General features: G+C 42.5%; 2 protein-coding genes across 2 annotated transcripts in view; one reads left to right on the forward strand and one right to left on the reverse strand.

Annotated features, from left to right (window-relative positions):
• Slc39a9 (solute carrier family 39 member 9) overlaps positions 1–4,019 on the reverse strand; it is a 48,334-nt gene extending 44,315 nt beyond the window's left edge. Inside the window, exon 1 of the mRNA XM_070031336.1 lies at positions 3,752–4,019. Coding sequence (XP_069887437.1) covers positions 3,752–3,847 — 96 coding nt within the window. The 5' untranslated portion in view covers positions 3,848–4,019. The remainder of the gene's footprint in view (positions 1–3,751) is intronic.
• Positions 4,020–4,826: 807 nt separating this feature from the next.
• Positions 4,827–15,655, forward strand: Erh (ERH mRNA splicing and mitosis factor). The gene is made up of 4 exons (XM_070031349.1): positions 4,827–5,021; positions 8,001–8,088; positions 11,878–11,998; positions 15,156–15,655. Exons 1-4 carry the CDS (start codon positions 4,842–4,844, stop codon positions 15,256–15,258), a joined length of 492 nt encoding a protein of 163 aa, XP_069887450.1. The 5' UTR covers positions 4,827–4,841; the 3' UTR covers positions 15,259–15,655.
• The last annotated feature ends 7,098 nt before the right edge of the window (positions 15,656–22,753 follow it).

Raw genomic sequence — 22,753 nt, forward strand, 5'->3', positions numbered from 1 at the left:
CATCCTGAGAATAGCACTATTTTCATTTATGAATTTATGCTTTTTTTCTTTTTCCAGTCCTGAGGCTAGAACTCAGGCCTGGGTACTGTCCCTGAGCTTGAGCCAAAGCACCACTTCTGACTTTTTCTGTTTATGTGGTACTGAGGAATCATGAATGCTAGGCAAGCATTCTACCACTAAGCCACATTCCCAGCTCTATGCTATTTTAATAGATGAAAAATAAAGCATTATACTAGATAAAGTAGGTTCCAAAGTTATTTATGTAGCAGTACTATTAAGAGCAAAGAAAATTGCTCATTGGTAACTAAATGGGAAAAACATGAGATTCTTTACCAGATAGGATATCATTTACTGAAAGCATGCTTTGGTTTCCATTGCAAGTTATATGCTAAAAATACTTAGTATTAGTTACATAGTATCATAGTTACACACAATTGTATTTGACAGAATTTTTTTCCTTTGTTTTATAAACTGTTAGGCAGGAAGGTTCAGTTGACCAGGCCAAAGGGCAAGGAAAAAATGCCACGACAGCATGAAGAGAGGTAATTTGGGGAGTGGAGTCTGGGACAAAGTGAAAGAAAAATCAATGCCTTATACATTTTAAGTGGCAGATTTGGCAGGTGGACTTTGCTACAGCAATTCCAGATTGACTTTAATTTGTTTCTAAATACCAATCCCATAATTAAACACTGTAATTAACGATGGCATTGATCATGCAACTTTATTCCTGCTCTAAGAAATTTTTTTAAATACAGATGACAAAATAGTGCCAAGAGCCGGGCACTGGTGGCTCACACCTGTAATCCTAGTTACTCAAGAGGTTGAGATCTGAGGATCATGGTCAAAGCCAGCCTGGGCAAGAAAATCTGTGAGACTCTTATTTCCAATAAACCACTTGAGCCACCAGCGCTGTGGCTCAAGTAAGTGAAGTGCTAGAGCACTCGCGTTGAGCTGAAACGCGCAGGGATAGTGCCCAAGCCCAGAGTTCAAGCCCCACAACAGACTAAAAAAAAAAAAAAAAAGCAAGATTAAGAACATGAATAAAGGGCTGGGAAGGTGGCTCAGTGGTAGAGAGCTTGCCTTGCATGCCAGAGGCCCTGGGTTCGATTCCTTAGTACCACATAAGCAAAAAGAAAAAAGCTGGAAGTGGCGCTGTGGCTCAAGTGGTAGAGCGCTAGCCTTGAGCTGAAGAGCTGAGGGACAGTGCCCAGGCCCAGAGTTCAGGCCCCACAACTGGACCCCCCCCCCCAAAAAAAAGAACATGAATAAAAAGCATTCTTTTTCATATAAATGAGAACGAGTGGTAAAATCAAATAGGCTTGCCTGGTCCTCTTCTCATATTTATTTATTTTTATTTATTTTGTCAGTCATGGGTGTGAAGTCAGGGCCTGAGCACTGTCTCTGAGCTTTTCTGCTCAAGACCAGCACTTTTATCACTTTGAGCCACAGCTCCACTTCCAGTTTTTCTGGTGTTAAATTGAGACAAAAGTCTCATAGACTTTCCTGCCTGGGCTGGCTTTCAATTGTGATCCTCAGATCTCAGCCTTCTGAATAGCTAGGATTACAGGCATGAGACACCAGAACTTGGCTTCTCTTTTCATATTTATAATTAACACTCAACACTAAGAAAAGCTAGACTTCCTTAAAAAGCGAAGTTTTTTAGCCAGTGTATAAGTTTAGGGACCTATTTGCTAAGGAGAGAAATTGTGCTTCAAAGTCCCTACAAACAACATTTATTTTTACAAACATTACCTTGCTAGTTTCGTGATACCCTGGTCTACAACAGAAGTGTAACTTGCCTAAAAAAGATGTTTCATTCCTAGCAGATGAAAACTCTAGTCAAGTTCTAGCTCAGTGGCTCCTATTTGTAATCTCAGCTAATCAGGAGATGGAGAGCAGAATGATCTCCATTTCAGGCCAGCCTGGGCAAAATATTAGCAAGACAGACAAATACACTGAGCATAGTGGCATACATCTGTGATCACAATTACCTGGGAGGTGCAGGTAGGAGGACTGTGGTCTAGGGCCAGCCCAGGCAAAAAGCCAGACCCTACCTAAAAAATAACCTAAAAGCAAAACAGAGGCTGATCATGGTTCAAATAATGGAGTACTACCTACACCAAGAGCACCAGCCAAGTTCAAACCCCAGTAAAGACAGGAAGACAGAATGAGAAGGAGAGAGATAGGGAGGAGTGCACCACTGAAAAAGGCCACTTGAGGGCTGGGAAGGTGGCTCAGTGGTAAGGTGCTTGCCTTGCATGCATGAGGCCCTGGGTTCAATTCCTCGGCACCCCATATGCAGAAAAAGCCAGAAGTGGCATTTTGGCTCAAGTGGTAGAGTGCTAGCTTTGAATTGAAGAGCTGAGGGACCCAGTGCCCAGGCCCAGAGTTCAGGCCCCAAGACCAAAAAAAAAAAAAGCCACTTGACCATCAGCTGGAAAGACACAAATGATATGGCATACCAAGTTTATAAACGTCCTGATTAATAACAGATTTCCTTTTAGTGAAAAAAAAAAAACAGCACATACCTGCATATTCCAATAATCACTGATGATCATTTAAGAAAATACTGAAGTTATAAATTTTTTTTTAGAAATGAAAAGTCTTAACAAAGTGCACCTTCAGTCCCAGTCACTCCAGAGTCTGAGAGGGGAGAACAGCTTAAGCCCAGGAGTTCCTCATCAGACTGGGCAACCCAGCAAAACACTACTTGAAAAAATAAGTTATGTGTGCTGGCACTGTGCTTAGTGGTAGAGTGCTTGCCTAGCATGCATGAAGCCCTGGGTTCAATTCCTCAGTACTACATAAACAGAAAAAGCTGGAAGTAGCGCTGTGGCTCAAGCAGAAGAGTGCTAGCCTTGAGCAAAGAGAACAGTGTCCAGGCCCTGAGTTCAAGTCCCAGGACTGGCAAAAAGAAATAAAAAATAAGTTATGAGTTGCTTTTCTGAATTATAACTCTTTATAAGTGTTGCCTCAATTCAAGTCTTTAAATATGCAATCAACCCAAGCCACAAAACGTCAATCCAATTCTAATGCAGTTATAAGATATTCCTTTTGTTAGAGGAAAACAGCTGGCTCACTAAGCACAAGGGAGAGAAGTAACTTAGAACACGAGTTCACGGGACAAGGAGGACTGACAATCTGCTGCTCCCCAGCTCAACCTGCTGTTGCCTTGAAGGTACACACCGGGAAAAAAAAATCAGACATGTTGTTAATCTAACAAAGGAAGTCTGTGAGCTGGATTTCTCTGTTGGCTACCTTGAACATGGTCACATAACTTTGCTACAATGAACAGTGTGGTTAATAATTGCTCTGGGTCAGAAAAAAAAATCTCAATTTAAATTCTAATGTGCTTCATGAATTTGCCCAAATTATATAACTTGTCTGTGTCTCAGTGTCCTATCTAAACCTCAGTTAACGTTTATGTTGTCACTGCTACGTGTTTTTGATTTTTTTTTTTTTTTTTTTTTTGGTGCTGGATATTAAAACCAAGGCCTAGTTATGCTAAGCAAGCCTTGTATGCCATTTCGGGGGGATTCAGTGGAAGCATCCTCCACTCACCCCAGTTAAGATTTCCAGCGATGAATATGAAGTTTGTTTCCATGGTTAATGTCCTGCATCTTTAACATATTCTCTTCCTTAATGAGCCCTCTGGCGCTGAGATTTAACCAGCAGAGCATCTTTCCTTTACAAGTAACCACTACTTCGTGGCATCATCCTAACAGTCGACAGAAAATTGATAATTTCTTACCTCTGAGAAATTCACAGCCAAAGGAATGATCCCAGCCACGTAACATCCCACCAACATAGACAGAGACAGCAGACTAATGGAGATGAAATCATCCATTCTGCCCTCCTGTAGTCAACCCACAGCCGCCAGACTTCAAAATTCCAGTGACTTCCAAAGGTGTGCGGGTTCCACGAACAAGTGGGGCTTTTCCGATGGTTTCTGCCTCCCCACCGCGGATGTGTTCACGGAGCACGTTGCTCTTGAACGCACCAGGAAACAGCTGCCTCCCCGCCCCCCCCCCACCTTTTTCCCCCCCTGACACTGGCGGCAGAGAAAACTTTGAGCCAGTCTCAAGTGCCAGTCCGTGGGTTCTTGGATGACAGTCACTAGCTCCTCGTGGGTGAAGACAAGGCAATGGTGCACGGATCGTGGGGACAAGGACGGTACCACGGCCCACTCCCCGCCGCCCCTCCCACACACAGCCAACGCGCCGGTGGCAGCGGGGAGGAGGACAACCCCGCCGAAGCCGTCGTCCGCTCACCCCGGGCTTGCCGACGGCGGCCACGCCGGTGATCCGCCCCCCTCGGGTCGGGACCAGCCCACCGGCCCCAGCAAAGTCCCCACCGCGTCTAGAATGGGCAAAGCCGTCCTGCAGGTCCCTAACGACGAGTCCCAGGGGTTCAGCAGCAAAGCAGACACCTGGCTGTCCCTGCCCTAGACCCGATGTTGCCCACGGTACTCCCCTCCTCCGGGCCTCGACCCCGAAACGCCGATACCACAGCGGCCATGGCCGCCAAGTGGCACCTCTTCATTACACCAACTTCCGGATTGTGTCCCGCCCCCTCCGTAGAAGGGCACGTCCGGGTTACAACCAGCCTGTAAGGCGGGAGTCTTAGGTTGCCGCCATTTTTAGTAGGGCTAACAAAAGATAACCGTCGTCGCTCTCTATTTGTGATCACTTCAGGCGTATGTCTAACAGCTTCAAGTACTGAAGGCGGCGTCTTTGGATGAATCATCCTTTCTAAAACTTCCACACGTTCCCTGAAGTACCCCCTATTGCCCTTACCTAAGATGGCCGAAACGGAGTCAATCACCGCTCTAGCTACCGGAAATGTGTGCATCTTTATGGTCAAAAAAAAAGGCTCTCTGGCGTCGCTCTTCCGACCACTTCCGGCGGCACCTCTCGCGGGGATTGGCTGTTGGCGGCGTTGTAGCTGAGCTCGTGTGCGGCGGCGGTGTTGGCGGCAGCAGCGGCGGCAGCGGCGGCAGCAGCAAAGCCTTTAGCGCGATGGTGAGGAAGGCTTTAACGGCCACCTAAGGCCACCGAGAGCTTCTTATCCCTCTCACCCTAACGATCCATCGCAAGCGTGCTGGGTCTCACTCCTGCGGCTTGTAGGGCGACCCTTCCCCTTCCCGCCTTGGAGGCTCGGGGCCTGGCTGTAGGCCGCGCGGACTGGCTCGGCTCTGCGGCTGCGCGGGCACGCGGCGGGCGTCCGGGAGCGCTCTCTACGGAGAGCTCTCGGCGGAGCTCTCGGTGGCTCTCCACCTCTTGGTGGAGGAAGGCGTGGAGGGCGCGCTTTCCCTTGGGAAGTTGGGTCCGTAGAAAGTGTTTTCCTCTTCAGGGTTCCCACTTGGCCTTCCCTTCCGCCCTCGATCCTCTTCATAGCCTTTGCGTGTGCTCTCCAGGGACGGGACTCTGGGCAGATGGGCTCAGTTCGGGCTCCAGGCCCCGAGACTGAGCACGGTGAGGGTGAGGTGGAAGGGTTGTTTTTAAAAACTAAATAAACCGCCTGGAGCCGGTGGTTCACGTCTAATCCTAAGATACTCGGGAGGTCTAAAACTGAGGATCGGGGTTCAAAACCAGCTCGGACAGGAAGTCCAAACGCCGGGAAAGCCAGAAGCAGAGCTGAACAACTCGGGAACAGTGCTCAAGCGCCAGGACTAGCACACATTGGTAACAGGGAAGCACCACCATTTAAAAAACAGCCATTTGGCTATACTTTTTTTTTTTTTAATGTCATTTTCTATCTTTAGTAGTTTTTAAGCCTTTTCTTTGGGCAGTAACTATTGAAAATAGTGAACTTTACCCACAGGTTCATTTCAAGATAAAATGTGAAAAACTGCCTTATAACTTTTCATGTGTTACTCTTTAAATGCTTAGTCCTTCATTTCCACTAGAATAAAATGGTATAAATCTAGGGCAAGCCCTGTTCAAAGAATGCTAGTGTTTCTTTCTGTGAGATTGTTTTCTCCCCAGCAAATGAGATTGAAGCTGACTCAGAGCACTCTCTTAGAGATATGGGACTGCCCCCGGCTGGCTTCTAACCTTAATCCTCACATCTCAGCCTCCTTAATAGTTAGGGTTACAACAAATTAATGAAATATTTTCTCTGGTTTTTTAATCATTAGTTAACAGTATTGAAATTGTTTTATTATATTACATTAACACCAGGTTACAGCTGAAAATTCGTGCTTAAAAAAGTGCTGTTTTCAGCAAGTCTAGGTGTCAGCCATTTCCATTCACATTTGTTGATAGAAACTTGGATAATTTAAAAAGTTTGGGGATCCTGCCATGAATTTTATTTATTGTGCCAGTCCTAGGCTTGAATTCAGGGCCTAGCCACTGTCCTTTAGCTTTTGTGCTCAAGGCTAGTGCTCTACTATTTGAGCCATAGCTCCATTTCCAGCGTTTTGGTAGTTAATTAGAGATAAGAGTAAGAGTTTCACAGACTTTCCTAAAACCAAGGCTGGCTTTGAACCGTGATCCTCAGATGTCTGTCTCCTGGGTAGCTACAGGTGTGAGCCATTGGTGCTGGGCTAAAAAATTCTTTTTTCTAAGCCCAAACCTAGTATAAAATAGTTGATTTAGGTTTGGGTTTATAGTGGAGTTACATCCTAATGAAACAAATGGGGAGGGGGTTACAATTTCAGTAGACCAATGACGTAAACCCTGGCATGACACTTGAGTGATGTCTGTAGGCATTTTTTTTTTTACTACCAAAACTGTGTGTGGGGGGGGGGGAATAGTAGCATTTAGTGGATACTGGCCAGGAATGCTGCTGAACATCCTTCAATGCGTAGGATAATGCCAAAGAACCATCCAGCCCAAAGTGAAATAGTGTGAAGGATCAAACTCTGAAATTGACTACCAACCAAAACAAACCTCCCTGATAAGGATAGAAGAGAAGCCCTCAGACTATGGCTGTTATTCAGTGTGTTCACATATCTTGGTGATAAGACCATCTAGCCATTTTTTGTGATTGTAGTATTGAAAAATAAGTAACATAGGTACAAAATAGCCCCCAAGGCAAGTCATCTATTAAATGGTAAATGGCATTTTTAGTTCTTTACAGTAATGAGGAGTGGACCTCTAGGACCTTGTATTCATGCTAGACAAACAAAGTGTTACTGGTTATATCCTTCCCCTTTTCTAAATTTTGAGACAGGGTTTGTCTGCCTTTTTTTGGGGAGGGGGGTCCGGTCGTGGGGCCTGAACTCTGGGCCTGGGCGCTGTCCCTCAGCTCTTCTGCTCAAGGCTAGTGCTCTACCACTTGAGCCATAGTGCCACTTCCGGCTTTTCTTTTTGCTTATGTGGTGCTGAGGAATCAAACCCAGGGCCTCAGGCATGTAAGGCACGCGCTCTACCACTGAGCCACCTTCCCAGCCCCGGTTTGTCTGCCTTCTAACTCACTTTGTAGCCCAGGCCAGGCTCCACTCCCAAATGCTGTAAATTACAGATGTGCTTTACCATACCTAACTCTCGGTGTTTTTCAGGGTAATATTTACTATATGTATTTATTTCATATTGCCAATTTATTTTATACCTTGATGTTAAGAGTCTAACCCTTGCAAAAAAAATGACCCCACTAATGTACTAACATTGGAAAAAGAATATAGGTTGATTATTGTGTTTGCAGTGCTTAGGTATGGTATTTCCCTTTCATCTTCCCTTATCCTGGTTTTTTATTGGAGTCTTAATAAGGCTAGAAATAAAAAGAGACAATGGAGACAGGAAACTTTAGCAGGTATATAATCTGGTTAGGAAGAAATGATAAGAATAATGTGGTATTGTGTACTGAGTACTTGTAGGTATTACATGTACTCTTGAATTTAAGAAAGTCATCATCATTAAGGACCAGAGACTATAGAGGCCTTACCAGGAGAGTTGTGAATCCCGCTGCTAATATCTGCTTAACATTCTAACATTGAATCATTGTTGAGTCTCCTTATATCATGTTGCGAATTTCTCAAATCACTTTTTCTCCTTCAGTCTCACACCATTTTGCTGGTGCAGCCTACCAAGAGGCCAGAAGGCAGAACTTACGCTGATTATGAATCTGTGAATGAATGCATGGAAGGTGAGTCTAACACTAATTAAGGGGAAGAAATCTGCAGTTCTCACCCCATACACTCTAAAAATGTGTTTCATTTAGGATCTGGGTTTCTTTTTTACTCTAGGTTTCTTGAATTGTCAATTTAAGCAGGGAAAATAGATATTTAGAGTATGCCCCATTTATTAGATATTTCATATATTAAAATTATTGCAAATGCTACTTTACTGTTTGCATGTTTGTATGGTATTCCAGGGCTTAGATCAGGGCCTCACATTCTTGCTTCGCTCTTTGGCTCAAAGCTGGTGCTCTACCACTTGAGCCATAGCTCCACTTCCAGCTTTTTGTTGTTGTTGCTCTTTTGTTTGTTTTCTGAGCAAAGAGTTTCTTCGCTCAGAAGAGACTAGTTTGAGCTGGCTTCAAACTAGAATGCTCAGAATGCCTGTGTAGCTACGATTACAGGCATGAGCTACTAGCACCAGCTTACTTTTTAAATCAAGCTCCTGTATATAATCACTTATATTTGAGATTGTTTGTTTGTTTGTTTTTGGTCAGTCCTGGGGCTTGAATTCTGGCCTGGACACTGTCCCTGAGCTGCTTTTGTTCAAGGCTAGCACACTACCACTTGAACCACAGCACCACTTCTGGCTTTTCATATTTATGTGGTACTGAGGAATGGAACGCAGGGCTTCATGCATGCTTGTAGAGCACTCTACCACTAAGCCACATTCCCAGCCTGAGATGTTATTTCTTATGTTGTTTGGTTGTGTTGTAATATGTAAATGTATTTCAGATAGTCATTAAATTCCAATACTAGATTGTTAAGGCAGACCTTTGGGAATGGTCTTTTGAGCCCAATAATCTACCTATTAAATTAAAAGCTGTTTAAATTTGGTTATAGCCCATCAGAATATTAGAAAATAAAAAGTTAGCCCAAAGGATAGAATAATGAAACCAAGTCAGTATAATTTATTCTACATTTGACAAGCTGAAGGTAAACCATTAAAAGCATAGATTGGATCTCACAAATTGGATTTATTCTTAGGCTGATCTTCAAAACTAATTGGTACAATGTAGAACAATGATACTATATGCTTATAAAAACAAAACTACTTGTAATTAGAGATGACTTTTAGATAGCTGGTGTAATTCCTTTGGAGAAGCTGTCAAATTCTACTCTAGTTTTAAGAGATCGAAGAACTTCCTCACACTTTCAAGTCCAAATCCAGTCCTTTGCAATGCTTGCTTGTCATTAAAGTCAACACTATTTTAGAATAGTAAACTATTTTGTCATATTTGCATTTCATCCTGCAGTTCCCTTTAATGATCATGACTTAAGCCAGCACAAGCAGGAAAGCCTGTGAGACTTAGCCACAACAAGCTAGAAGTAGAACTGTGGCTTGAGTGGTAGAGTGTTAGTCTTGAGTAGAAAAGCTATGGGATAGTTCCAGGCTCAGTTCAAGCCTCAGCACAAACACAAAATTTTCTTATTTTGTTGCTAGTATATTTGGTGTCTCAGATAAGGTATACATCCAAGGTCACAAAAATTAATGCTTGTGTTTTTTTAAAGTTATTATAGCCTTGGCAATTTTTTTATTATTATTATTTTTTGTCAATTGTGGGGCCTGAACTCTGAGCGTGGGTGCTGTCCCTTGGCTCTTCAGCTCAAGGCAAGCACTCTACCACTTGAGCTACAATGCCACTTTCAGCTTTTTCTGCTTTTGTAGTTCTGAAGAATCGAATCCAGGGCCTCATGCATGCAAGGCAAGCACTCTATGACTGAGTCACCTTCCCAACTCCAGCAATTACTTTTAATCACAACATTTTGAATGGATATACATGTAATACAATATAACATTTATAATGTAACTTAATGCATATTATATGTGATGCATATTATAATAGTAACAATACAATATACAATATCATATGATAATATATGTTGAACATACATGCTATAAGGAATAGTTTCACTTGTATGTAGCTTTTCAATTGACATAACACTGTGAGAAGCAATTGACCATAAATATGAAGCATTCTCATTTTCATTTTATTGATCACCATTTGCCTGTCCTTAAGCCAGTATCACTCTATTTTAAATATAGTAGTTTTGTGGTAAGTTTGGAAATGGGAAAGTGTTCTTTTTCAGGATTATATAGGTTATCCTAGGTGTCTTGCATTTCCGCCTCACATTTAGGATTAGCTTATTAGTTTCTGTGAAAGCAGCTCAGGTTTTATGATATCTTTATAATTTCTGTAAAGCTGGTGATGTTTCCCTTTTTTATAAATTTTGCTTCTCTCTCCCCCGTCTCTCTCTCTCTCTCTCTCTCTCTCTCTCTCTGTGTCTTTGTATATGTGTGTGTGTGTGTGTCTCTTTCTCTCTCGTGATTGAACCCAGAGCCTCACACTTACTATACAAGTCCTCTGGTATGGAGCCATATCCCCAGCCACTCAGATTTTAACATGAATTGCAGTGTGTGTGTGTTAAGAGGAGGAGAGTGTAGGCATTGTCATCCTAATGCTGTTCCAGTCCATGGACACAGTCTTTATGAATTGGTGTGTGTGTGTGTGTGTGTGTCTGTGTGTGTGTGTGTCTGTGTGTAGGAGGAGAGTGTAGGCATTGTCATCCTAATGCTGTTCCAGTCCATGGACACAGTCTTTACTTTCAGTGACATCTTGTAATTTTCAAGCAGGAGTCTTGTGCTTCTTTGTTAAATTTATTAGTAGGAACTTTATTCTTGTCTTAGGCTGAATTTTTTCTTACTCATGAAATTTGAGATTGGAATAGAAAGTTTTCATTTGTTACCCATATTCCAATGTGGTATTTTTCTTTATGTACTTTATAGCTAAAAAATTTACTGAAACCTGTTAGTAAGAAATAAGTGGGGGCTGGGAAGTTGGCTCAGTGGTAGAGCGCTTGCCTTGCATGCCTGAGGCCCTGGGTTCGATTCCTCAGCACCACATAAGCAAAAAGGAAAAAGCCAGAAGTGGCGCTGTGGCTCAAGTGGTAGGGCACTAGCCTTGAGCTGAAGAGCTGAGGGACAGTGCTCAGGCCCAGAGTTCAGGCCCCACAACTGGACCAAAAAAAAAAAAAAAAAAGAAATAAGTGGCATGGTGGTACATATACCACCTATAAGGTAGGAGGATCTCACTCCATGTATATCTAAAGCAAAAGGATTAGGGGCATCACTCAAGTGATAGAGTACTTGTCTAGTATTCTTGAGGCCCTGGCTTTAATCTTTAGTACTGCCCAAAAAAGTTCCTGGAAGCAAACCTTGGGCTTTGTGCATACTGGTCAAGCAGTCTGCCTATATAGTGTAGTGTTAACCCTTTTTTTTTTTTTGGTAGGTCTTGGGCTTGAATTTAGGACCTGAACACTGTCCCTGAGCTCTTGTGCTCAAGGCTAGAGGTCTACCACTTTGAGCCACAGAGCCGCTACCAACATTTTAGTGAATTTGTGAAGTTTTAATTACTGGGCATAATGAAACAAAAGTAGTATTAATACCGGCACCAGTGGCTCACACCTATAATCCTAGCTACTCAGGAGGCTGAGAAATGAGGACTGCGGTTTAAAGCCAGGTTCAAAGCCAGTTGGGCAGGAAAGTCTATGAGACTCTTATCTTCAATAAACCACCAGAAGTGGCCCTGTGGCTCAAGTGGTAAGATAGAGCACTTGCCTCGAGCTGAAGAAGGACAATGCCTAGGCCCAGAGTTCAAGCCCCATGACCAAAAAAAAAAAGTTAGTATTAACATACAGCACAACCCATGTAGAACTCATGCAGTTATAAGGTTTTGAGTTTTTTTTTCTCTCCCTAGGTGTTTGTAAAATGTATGAAGAACATCTGAAGAGAATGAATCCCAATAGCCCCTCGATTACGTATGATATCAGTCAGTTGTTTGATTTTATCGACGATCTGGCAGATCTCAGCTGCCTTGTGTGAGTATTAGCCATTATATTTCTCCATTTGTAGTTTTGTATTGCTTGTCTGTCTGAGGTGATTTGTGTAGTATTAGGAATTTTCTGGGTGCCTGACACTAATCTTTGGATTTTATGTACTATATAGTAATGAATGTTCATTTACATATAGATGTGAGCCACTAATTGGTGGTAGTTTAGTATGGTAAAAGCACTTGCCTAGCACACACAAAATCCTGGGTTCAGTCCCCCCTGGCACTGAAAGGCAAAAAGAAAGTCTAGGCTAAAAAACAGTATAGGAGGAATTGTAGTAAGGTTTTATTTTATAAAATAAGCCTGAGACAATCTGGCTGTGTATTAATAAAATTTAGGTAAAAACTTAGTATCATATACAGTTACAATATGGATTTTTCAGTTTCTGAGCTGTAAGGTTTTTTGTGGGTTTTTGTTGTTATAACAAAGGTAATGTACAAAGGGTGGGAATGTGGCCTAGTTGTAGAGTGCTTGCCTAGCATGCATGAAGCCCTGGGTTTGATTCCTCAGTACCGCATAAACAAAAATAAATAAAATTAAGAAGTGGAAATGTAGCTCAAGTGGTAGCGCTCTAGCCTTGAGTACAGAGGCGCAGGGACAGCACCCAGGCCCTGAGTTCAGGCTTCACAATAAGTGTTTTGAGTATACAAGCTTTGCTTGTTTAGAGATGGGGGTGCATCTTCATCTTGTATTAATGTAATAAGGAGAGCTACTGCAGATCAGGAAGACAGCTTGGGGTCTGTAGAGGCACTGCTCAGACCCTCAGATTTGGTTCTTACATAACCATAGCAAAGCTGTAAAAAAAAAAAAAAAGGTCCATACGAACAGCTATTAATTTTACTAATGTACTTATATTTAATTGTCTCATTTTTCAATTGTGGGTTAACAGCCCTTAAAGACATCATTACTATTCCATGAGTTAGAAACTAGCATGCAGATTGATGGATCCCTAAATGTTGACAATCATTGGGATATGGATAGCATAGTTCTGAGAAACTTCCTTTTGTAGTTGTTTTTTTTTTTCAATGTTACTACAAATCCTCAACTCCTTGAAATGGACAAGATTAGCACTTATTTAATAAGCAAACATGAATAGTAAGGTCAAAACTTATTTTGCTTTTCATAACAAAGGTAATAGTAAAGAACTGAATGTTACTTTTTATTTAGTTAAGCATTTTGTAACATGGAAAGCTTGTGCTTTTTTTGTTTGTTTGTTTGGTTGGTTTTTGTTGTTGGTCGTGGGGCTTGAACTCTAGGCATGGGCCCTGTCCCTCAGCTCTTCCTTCAGCTCAAGGCAAGGACTCTACCATTTGAGCCACAGCACCACTTCCAGTTTTCTAGTGGTTTATTGGAGATAAGAGTCTCATGAACTTTCCTGCCTGGGCTGGCTTTAAACTGTGAACCTGAGTAGCTAGGATTACAGGTAAGAGCCACTGGTGCTCAGCTAGCCTTGTGCTTTTTTTTTTTTTCTTCGTCGATCACAGGGCCTGAACTCTGGGCCTGGGCACTGTCCCTCATCTCCTTAGCTCAAGGCGAGCAGTCTACCACTTGAGCCACAGCACTATTTCCAGCTTTTTCTGCTTATGTGGTGCTGAGGAATTGAACCCAGGGCCTCATGTATACAAGGCAAGTACTCTACCACTGAGCCAACTTCCCAGCCCACCTTGTACATTTTTAATAGCAAGCTTTTAATCTTACCATTCATAGGAAAAATAGGATGTTAATTATATAAAGCATTTCTGCTTTGGAGTTTATTTCTCTTGCCAAAATTGCCATCTAGATTTCTAACACACACAACAAGGACCACGCTAGCATCAGGAGTATATTTTGCTTACTTCCTCACCCAGCATCACTTTACTAAGTTGCTTCACTTATCATACTTACATTTTCAGGAGGCAGCAATGAAATATTCGTTGATAAATCTGAGATATCTTTTAGGAGTCTTTAGGCAAACTAGGTGGAGCTATAAATTCAGACTACATCTTTGACCTTTCTTGGATGCTATGCAGGTGTTCCCACCAGGTGGTGCATGCACACAGCTTAGAAATGTTGCAATATATGCTGTGTATTCATGCAACAGCTGGTGGTTTATGTCTGCTTTTTTATGCTATGTTTTAGCTGGAGACTTCAAAAAGAATATATTACTAAGCCAGCTAGGGTTCAATTTTGGGACAGGTGGAAGATTTGTCTTTTTCTTTTCTTTTTTTTTTTTCCACTCAAGGCTAGCTCTACCACCCGAGCTAGCTCCACTGGCTTTTTGGTGATTGATTGGAGATAAGAGTCTCACGCCCTTTCCTACCCAAACTGGCTTTGATCTGAGATCCTTGGATCACAATCTTCTGAGTAGGATTACAGGTGTGAGCCACCAGTACTTCCCTCCCTTCGCTTTTGATAAAGAGATATTTTAGGGCTTGCTATGTGGTTTTTTTTTTTAAGTATGTATGGAAAGGTTACAGTTCTATGTCATGTTATATGACTGCTTTTGCTCTTGCTATATGTGTTCTGATAATTCTCTTCCATAGGTCTCTAGTGTTTATTAAAGATTTACTAATTCAAAATCAGTGTAGCCGGGCTGGGAAGGTGGCTCAGTGGTAGAGCGCTTGCCTTGCATGCATGAGGCCCTGGGTTCGATTCCCCAGCACCACATAAGCAAAAAAGAAAAAAGCCGGAAGTGGCGCTGTGGCTCAAGTGGTAGAGCGCTAGCCTTGAGCTGAAGAGCTGAAGGACAGCGCCCAGGCCCAGAGTTCAGGCCCCACAACCGGACCCCCAAAAAAAAAAAAAAAGTGTAGCCAATCTAACATTTGTACTAATGCTTGGTTTTTGTTTTGTAATCAATAAAGGAACTATGAAAATAGAAGCTGCGTGGGAGAAAGAGCACATGGCTTTTAGTCAAACTGTTGAGAAGTAGATAAGAAACAGTGACTAAAGAGCTCTAGGCCTTGGTTTCTTTCTCCACTGTAAAGATTACACTACATAATGTAAAGTTCATATTGGCTAAAATTCAGCAGCTATGTATGCAACTTTTCCCATTATTTTAGTGTAGGTCATGTGTGGAAATGTGCACATCAGGGCCATCATTTGGGCATTATAAACTGAGGCTGTAAATATAACAAGTACTATAACTTATTACCTTTCTGTTTCCCAGTTACCGAGCTGATACCCAGACATACCAGCCTTATAACAAAGACTGGATCAAAGAGAAGATCTACGTACTCCTTCGTCGGCAGGCCCAACAGGCTGGGAAATAATTGAGTTGGAAGCATTAGGGCACAGGGGGTGGGCTTGGAACAAAGGTGTGTACAATGTGCTATAGTGGGAGTTTGTATTAACAGTAATGCTGTTTCCATTTTGTTACAGTCTAGCCAAGAGCGAATGTATTAGATGAAATGAGGATCTTTCTATTGAAGGCCCTCATTGTATCTCTTTTTTTCTTTTTCTTTTTTTTACTTAAACATTTTTATGATGATTTAGATGGAAGTTGTTCATTGTCAGTTAATGTTGGTTCCAGTCCTTCAAACTGTTCCTATCTACTTTATAACATTCACAAACTAACCCTTCAAGATGGGGTGGGGTGGAAACAATTTAGTTATGTACTCAGATAAAGTCTTAGTGCAAAGTAAATAAATGTTGTTTAGTTATATTTTCTTACTGAGTGACTTTTCTTTGCCGTATATTATGTTTTCTTGGAAAGCATTACCAGTTTTTAAACCAGTAGGCTTCCACACAAGGAATTTGAAGAAAGTTTCTATGTATGCTAATCATTTGTTTTGATTAAGAGGAAGCTAATAAGCTTCTACCTCATTGTTTCAACAATTAATGAGTCTCAGAGTGTCAGTGTTCATACCTTTTTTTTTTTTTCCTAGATATTGGATTTTGAACTCTGGGCAAGCACTCTACTGCTACCTTTTTTTTTTTTTTTTTTTTTAAGATAAGGTTATATTATTTGCCTGTGGCTCACCTACCTGGATCTTCCTGAGTCTACTTAAAGGTTGGGATTAAAGACCTCAGCCACCACACCCAGATGTTTGTTGATGTGGGTCTCACTAGCTTTTTTCCTGGCCTAGCCTCAAATTGTAAAATTTCTGGATCTCCACCTCTCAAGTAGCTAGGGTTACAGGCATGTGTGACCATGCCCAACTGGCTACTATTGACACAGACATACTTTTCTGCTTGTGATGGAGTGATGTCCCAATAAATCTATCACAAGTTTAAAATGTTAAGTCCAAATGCATTAACTGTAAATTTGTCAGGTGCTGATATCTTACGCCTGTAACTGGCTACTGTACAAGGAGGAGGCTGAGATCTAAGGATCATGGATTGAAGCCAGCCCAAGCAGGAAAGTTGATAAGTCTTATCTCCAGTTTAACCATCAAAAAGCCAGAAGTGGAACTGTGGCTGAACACTAGCCTTCAAAAAAGGAAAAAAATGTTTAGCCCCTAAGTTGAAGGCCCAGGAATGGCACAAAAAAATAAACAGAACAACATAGTAGAGTGTGGGTTCCCCTTGTGACGTGGGTGGGTGGCTGGCTCAGTGCCTAGCATCCCTAAAATGTATAATGCTATATATCACTGGCCTGGGATGAGATCAGAATTCTAAGGATGGTTTTCTGTTGATGGTTTCAGATTGGCAGTCAGGCTAACTTCTGGCTGACCTAATACTTTCCTTGGCCCTGATCGCACTTGTCAAGTTGAGGCTTAATTATTTTTCTTTTACATAAAACCAAATTCTAGAAATTTTTTTTTTGGGAGGGGTCCAGTCATGGGGCCTGAACTCTGGGCCTGGGTGCTGTCCCTCAGCTCTTCAGCTCAGGGCTAGTGCTCTACCACTTGAGCCACAGCGCCACTCCAGCTTTTTTCCTTTTGTTTATGTGGTGCTGGGGAATCGAACCTAGGGCCTCAGGCATGCAAGGCAAGCACTCTACCACTGAGCCACCTTCCCAGCCCCTCTAGAAATCTAGACAAATATTCTGAACCAAAGAGCTATTCAAATGAGATACCTGGCAAAAAAGTAAGTATAGCAGTAAGTTTACTGGGTCAGCCAAATTGTAAGGCTAAAATCCTAAAGAAAAAGGAAAAGATGCAAAAAGTCAAATGAACCTCATAATACCATTACTCGAGTTGTATTTTTCTCGTGTGACCATTTGTTTAAAAAAAAAATAGAGCATGTATGTAAGGGATGGGATCTGTTGTCAAAGGCAACTTACAGAGAAAAATAGGGGGGTTGAGTTTTGGTTGGTTATGGAGCTTGAACTCGGGGCCTGGGCAGTGTCCCTAATAAGCTCGTTTGCTCCAGGCTCTACCCCTTTGGGCCACAGCCCACTTCCAGTTTTCTGGTGGTTAATTGGAAATAGTCACACAAATGGTCCTGCCGGGGCTGGCTTCAGTCTCTGATCCTCAGATCTCAGCCTCCTGAGTAGCTAGGATTAGAGGTGTGAACCACCGCTGCCTGGCAGTAGAAAGAACATTTAGGTCTTTCTTAGGTATTGTGTGATGTAAGCAGAGGAGGGGATCAGCATTGTGGATTAATGAGACATACAAGGGGGAGGACCAGTATAAGGAAAAAACACTGAACTCTAATACCAGTGGCTGAAGATGACCAGTGAAATTTGATGAAATTAGTGTAGTCCACCTAATGACCACTGTCCCTATGTTGTGAGACTTAGAGTAGTGTTTGGTTTTTTATTTCCCCGCTCATAAACTGGGTTTTACTTCCTAGCAGACCAGTTAATAAATTCCTAATTTTCTAGTCTGCCTTGTTTTATATTCTCTCAAGTAGCTAAAATACTTCTTTTTTTTTTATTGTGAAAATACTGTACAGAGGGGTTATAATTACATGGGCAAGATAATGAGTACATTTCTTATCAAGCATTGTAGCCTCCTCCTTTGTTTCCCCTTCCCATTCCATCCAAAGTTGTAAAGTTCGTTTTTGACATAACGACTTGTACGTCTCATTGTTGCAATGGGTCCACATGTACTAAAATATTTCTTGATAATGGATATTCTTTACTGATGGTATAGGAGACAGTGGGAGTTCACAGTTGTTATAGTTCTCTGGTGTCAGATATTTCCAGCACCTCACAAAATGTTCAAGTAGTTCACATGGCATCTCATCTTTTGGGAAACAGGTGGTGAACCGTTTGGTTTGGAGCAAGAGTTAAGGTTTTATGCTGGCCTATAAACAGGCCAGAACCCAGCTGCCAGTGGCTCAAGCCTGTAATCCTAGCTACTAAGGAGGCTGAGATCTGAGGATCACAGTTCAAAGCCAGCCCTGGCAGGAAAGTCCGTGAGACTCATCTCCAATAAACCACTAGAAAACCGGAAGTGGCGCTGTGGCTCAAGCAGTAGAGCACTCACCTTGAGCTGAAGAGTGCAGGGACAGCGCCCAGGCCTGGAGTTCAAGCCCCATGACCAACCAAAAAATATATATATATTTATTTATTTGTTTGTTTGTTTATATTTATTAGAGATCTGAGCAAAAGGCTGGTGGCATGGCTCAAGCAGTAGATCGAATCCCTAGCATCCTAATATTACAGAGAAGAGTCAAGGTCTTAATATGTTACCTATGTGGGTCTTGAATGCTCGGACTCACGTGAGCCTCCTTTAAGCCCCTGAATAGGTTGGGACAACAGAGAAGCATTTAAGGGGCTGGGAAGGTAGCCCAATGGTGTAGTGCTTGCCTTGTATGCATGAGGCCCTGGGTTCAATTCCTCAGCACCACAACAACAGAAAAAGCTGAAAGTGACGCTGTGGTGTAGTGGGAGTGTAGAGTCTTGTGTAGTGGTAGTGTAGTGGTAGTGGTAGAGTCTTGAGCTGAAGAGCTGAGGGACAGCGCCCAGGCCCAAAGTTCAGACCCCATGACCAACAACAACAACAAAAAAAATCGGGCTTTGAAAGAAAAATATAGCAAAATACAAAGCACCAGCAATGTTTAGAAAACAGTAAGCAAGCCATCATGTTGGAATAAAGGAGTAGGTACAGGATAGAGGCCAGGGAAGCTACGGCTGCAGTGCCTTACATATCAAGCTGGGGGCTCAAATTTAATTCCTTAGGCTGCAGGTAGCATTAAAAGATTTTCCAATCATAACCTGTCAAATCTTTGCACTAAGGGGATTAAACATACTCTAGGCTTGGAAAACCGGAGAATATGACATCCTACAAGCCAAGAGGTTTTGCGTTTGAAATTTGGCTTTCAATTTGGATCATTTTAATAATAGAATATGAATACAAACAGCAAATTTACAGATAAAAGAGTTGAAGATCCAAGCACCAGTGGCTCATGCCTGTAATCCTAGCTACTCAGGAGGCTGAGATCTAAGGATTGCAGTTCAAAGCTAGCCCAGGCAGGAAAGTGTGAGTCTCTTCAATTAACCACCAGAAAACAAAGTGGTGCTGTGGCTCAAGTGGTAGAATGCTTGTCTTGAGCTGAGGAGCAGAGGGACCGTGTCCAGGCCCAGAGTTCAAGCCCCACAACAGACAAAAAAAAAAAAAAAAGTTCAAGAGTACCAGGCAGAGTGATACAACTTGTAATCACAGAACTAGGAAGACGGATGCATAAAGAGCTCCAGACCATCCTGGACTATGTCTAACAGAGAAGAAAGGAAGGGAAATGATGATATTAGGGAAGTCAAAGTTCATTGAAAACTTGAAAGAAAGATAAATTGCAATATGGCATAAGTTGGGGAGATGGATTTTCTTCTAAAAGTAACAATTATGTGTGTAGTTAGAAAAAAGGTTCAAGTTTTTAAAAAAAAACAAACTTGGTTAGCCTGGTACTGATGACTCACACCTATCATCCTAGTACTCAGGAAACAGATTTGAGAGTCTTGGTTTGAAGCTATCACAGCCACACAAATCTAAGAGGCTCTTACTTCCAATCAACCAACAAAAAGTGAGAAGTGGACACATGGCTCAAGTGGTACAGCACCAGTGTGACACTGAATGAGAGCATGAGTTCAAGCCCTGGTACTAACACATACAAAAATACTGCTTCTGGAAATAACCCCAGTGGGCCAGCACATGGCTCAGCATACACAGGGCCCCGGGTTTGATCCATTTTGATACCATGCAATAAGATAAAATTTTAAACTATTATAATTAGTGAGTGTAAAGATTGCAGTGTCATTTGAAGGAAATGCATGCTCAGTCTACTGATGGACTAATTATGAGGATAGTGGAAAGGTTTGGAACAGACATGGGGAGGTGATACTAGCTAGGACACTTGGTAGCTTTCATCAGAAGCACTTAACCAATGAGAGAAGAGCAGGTCTGCAAAGTCATATAACAAGCTCTATCCTGCTTCAAAGTCACATTCTTCTCCATAGTCTAGTGATCCCAAATGCTAATCTATCAATGGGCCTGGTGTTGTAGACAACACAATCACTTTGAAACCTTTTTAAAACCAAGTTCCCAGGCTCACCTGCTAGATTGAGTCAGCAAACATTTTCTATCAAGGGCCAGGAGTAAACATTTTAATCTTTGTTGGTCACAAGGGAGGTGTAGAATTGTGCTGGCAGTATAGGGAGAGACAGCCACCCAGTGGAGCTGACACCCCCCTTCCCTTTCTGCCCTCCCCCCACCCCTTTCCTGGGGACTCTGGGAAAGCAGAGCCTGCCTGAGGAGCCATTACCTCCTCCTCTTCTGAGAGACCTTGGGAAATCAGAGATTAAAGGGTGGAGTTTATACTCCTTCAAGTCAAGATGGTGGCTCTGAGAAAATAAAGACCTTGACAACCCTGGAAGAAGACCCACGGAGGGGAAGGTACCCTCCCGCCCCTTGGGGTGAGGTGTGATTCAATCAGATGCCTGAACAGCCTAGGCACACCAGAGGGACTATAGAGGGGCCCTACACACACACAGTGGGGCTACTTATTTCTTTGCCCCACTTCTTGCTCTTACACCAAGAAGTCTGTATTCTCCTTCCCCTCTCCCAAGCAGATGGATAAGACCTCATATGACATAAAGCAGACCTTCTAGTTAGAAGTTTGGATTGGGGGTTTAATCAACCCACCAATAGCTAAAAGGCTTTTCCTCTGTTCTCCTGGCATCTTACTCTTCTTTTGAAATAAACTTTGTACTCCCACTTTTCCTGCTTCATAATTCTCTGTCTGGTGGAACTCCTCTTTAGAGGAGTCTGTTACTTTGTTTTCAACTGATTTGGCTCCTGTAATAAAGCTCTTAAGTTCTAACCCCTCTTCTTGTGTCCTTTTCTTCAAGTTTTTGTTACAACAAACCCGACCCCTAGACCATAACAGACTACTTACCATAATAGATAAGAATGTGCAACAGAGACTACTTATCTATTATGGTAAGACTACTTACCATAAGAGATAAGTAGTCTCTGTTGCACATTCCTTCTTTCTTCCCACAATCCTGTAAAAAATGCAAAAGGTATTCTCACTTGCCAGCCATACAGAAATAACTCATGGCCTGGCTCTGGCCTGTGGGCTGTAGATTTACAACCCTTGCTCCAAAAAATAAATAAATTGGATGTAGTCAGTCTGTATTGGGACTCTACTGGTTCTTGGACTATACAACAGGACCTTGGAAATTAAGGAACTTTAAAAAGCTCTCAGATTTCTGAGGCTGGGAAGGTGGCTCAGTGGTAGAGCGCTTGCCTTGCATGCTTGAGGCCCTGGGTTTGATTCCTCAGCACCACATAAGCAAAAAGAAAAAAGCTGGAAGTGGCGCTGTGGCTCAAGTGGTAGAGCACTAGCCTTGAGCTGAAGAGCTGAAGGACAGCGCCCAGGCCCAGAGTTCAGGCCTCATGACTGGACCCAAAAAAAAAAAAAAAAAGCTCTCAGACTTCTATGTCTAACCCTGCTAGAGTGACAAGGTCCAGATTTTTGTTTTAATCATGGAATAGTTTATTCACCAGCAGATATTATTTAGAGATTATTATAAGAGGTTGCTTGAGTTTTTCTCTAGTGTTATTCATCAGTAGCCTTTCCTTTTATCATTTATTGAGTACCAGATTTAACACTGGAAATGAGGACAAAATTAATAAAGGCAGTCTTTTTTTCAGACACGACAATAGTCAGCCCAGGACCATAAACCTGAGTGAAAGCAAAGGAGCGGAAGCCTGCCCTTCTTCCTGGCAGCAGTTTTCTGAGACACAGGAAAAGGAGGGAGAAGCCACAAAGGCCAGTGGCCTTGCTGAGTGGAGGAGACAGCAATTTTAGAGAGCTCAAGGCAGGTGGAGATTGCAGGGCATAGTTTTAGACCAAAAAAGAACTCCAAAAGAACACCTGTGGAACCTCTGCCATCTTTGCTGACAGGACAGCTGGGCGATGGTGGCTCAGGCCTGTCATCCTAACAACTCAGGAGGCTGAGTTTTGTTTTTCTTATTTGTTTGTCCTGGGCCTTGAACTCTGAGCCTAGGTGCTGTCTCTTAAGTTCCTTTTGCTCAAGGCTAGCACTCTACTACTCAAGCTACAGCACCACTTCTAGATTTTTCTGTGATTAATTGGAGATAAAGGTCTCACTGACTTTTCCTGTCCAGGCACGCACGCGAACACACACACACACACACACACACACACACACACACACACACACACACACACACACACACACACACACACACACACACACTCCTTTCAGGCAGGAAAGTCAGTGAGACTCATCTCCAATTATCAGAAAACCAGAAGTGGTGCACATGCGCGCGCGCGCACACACACACACACACACACACATACACACACACACACACACACACACACACACACACACACACACACACACACACA

This window comes from Dipodomys merriami, unplaced genomic scaffold, assembly GCF_024711535.1.
Source record: "Dipodomys merriami isolate MVZ:Mamm:240054 unplaced genomic scaffold, mDipMer1.0.p SCAF_1, whole genome shotgun sequence".
Taxonomy (NCBI): domain Eukaryota; kingdom Metazoa; phylum Chordata; class Mammalia; order Rodentia; family Heteromyidae; genus Dipodomys; species Dipodomys merriami.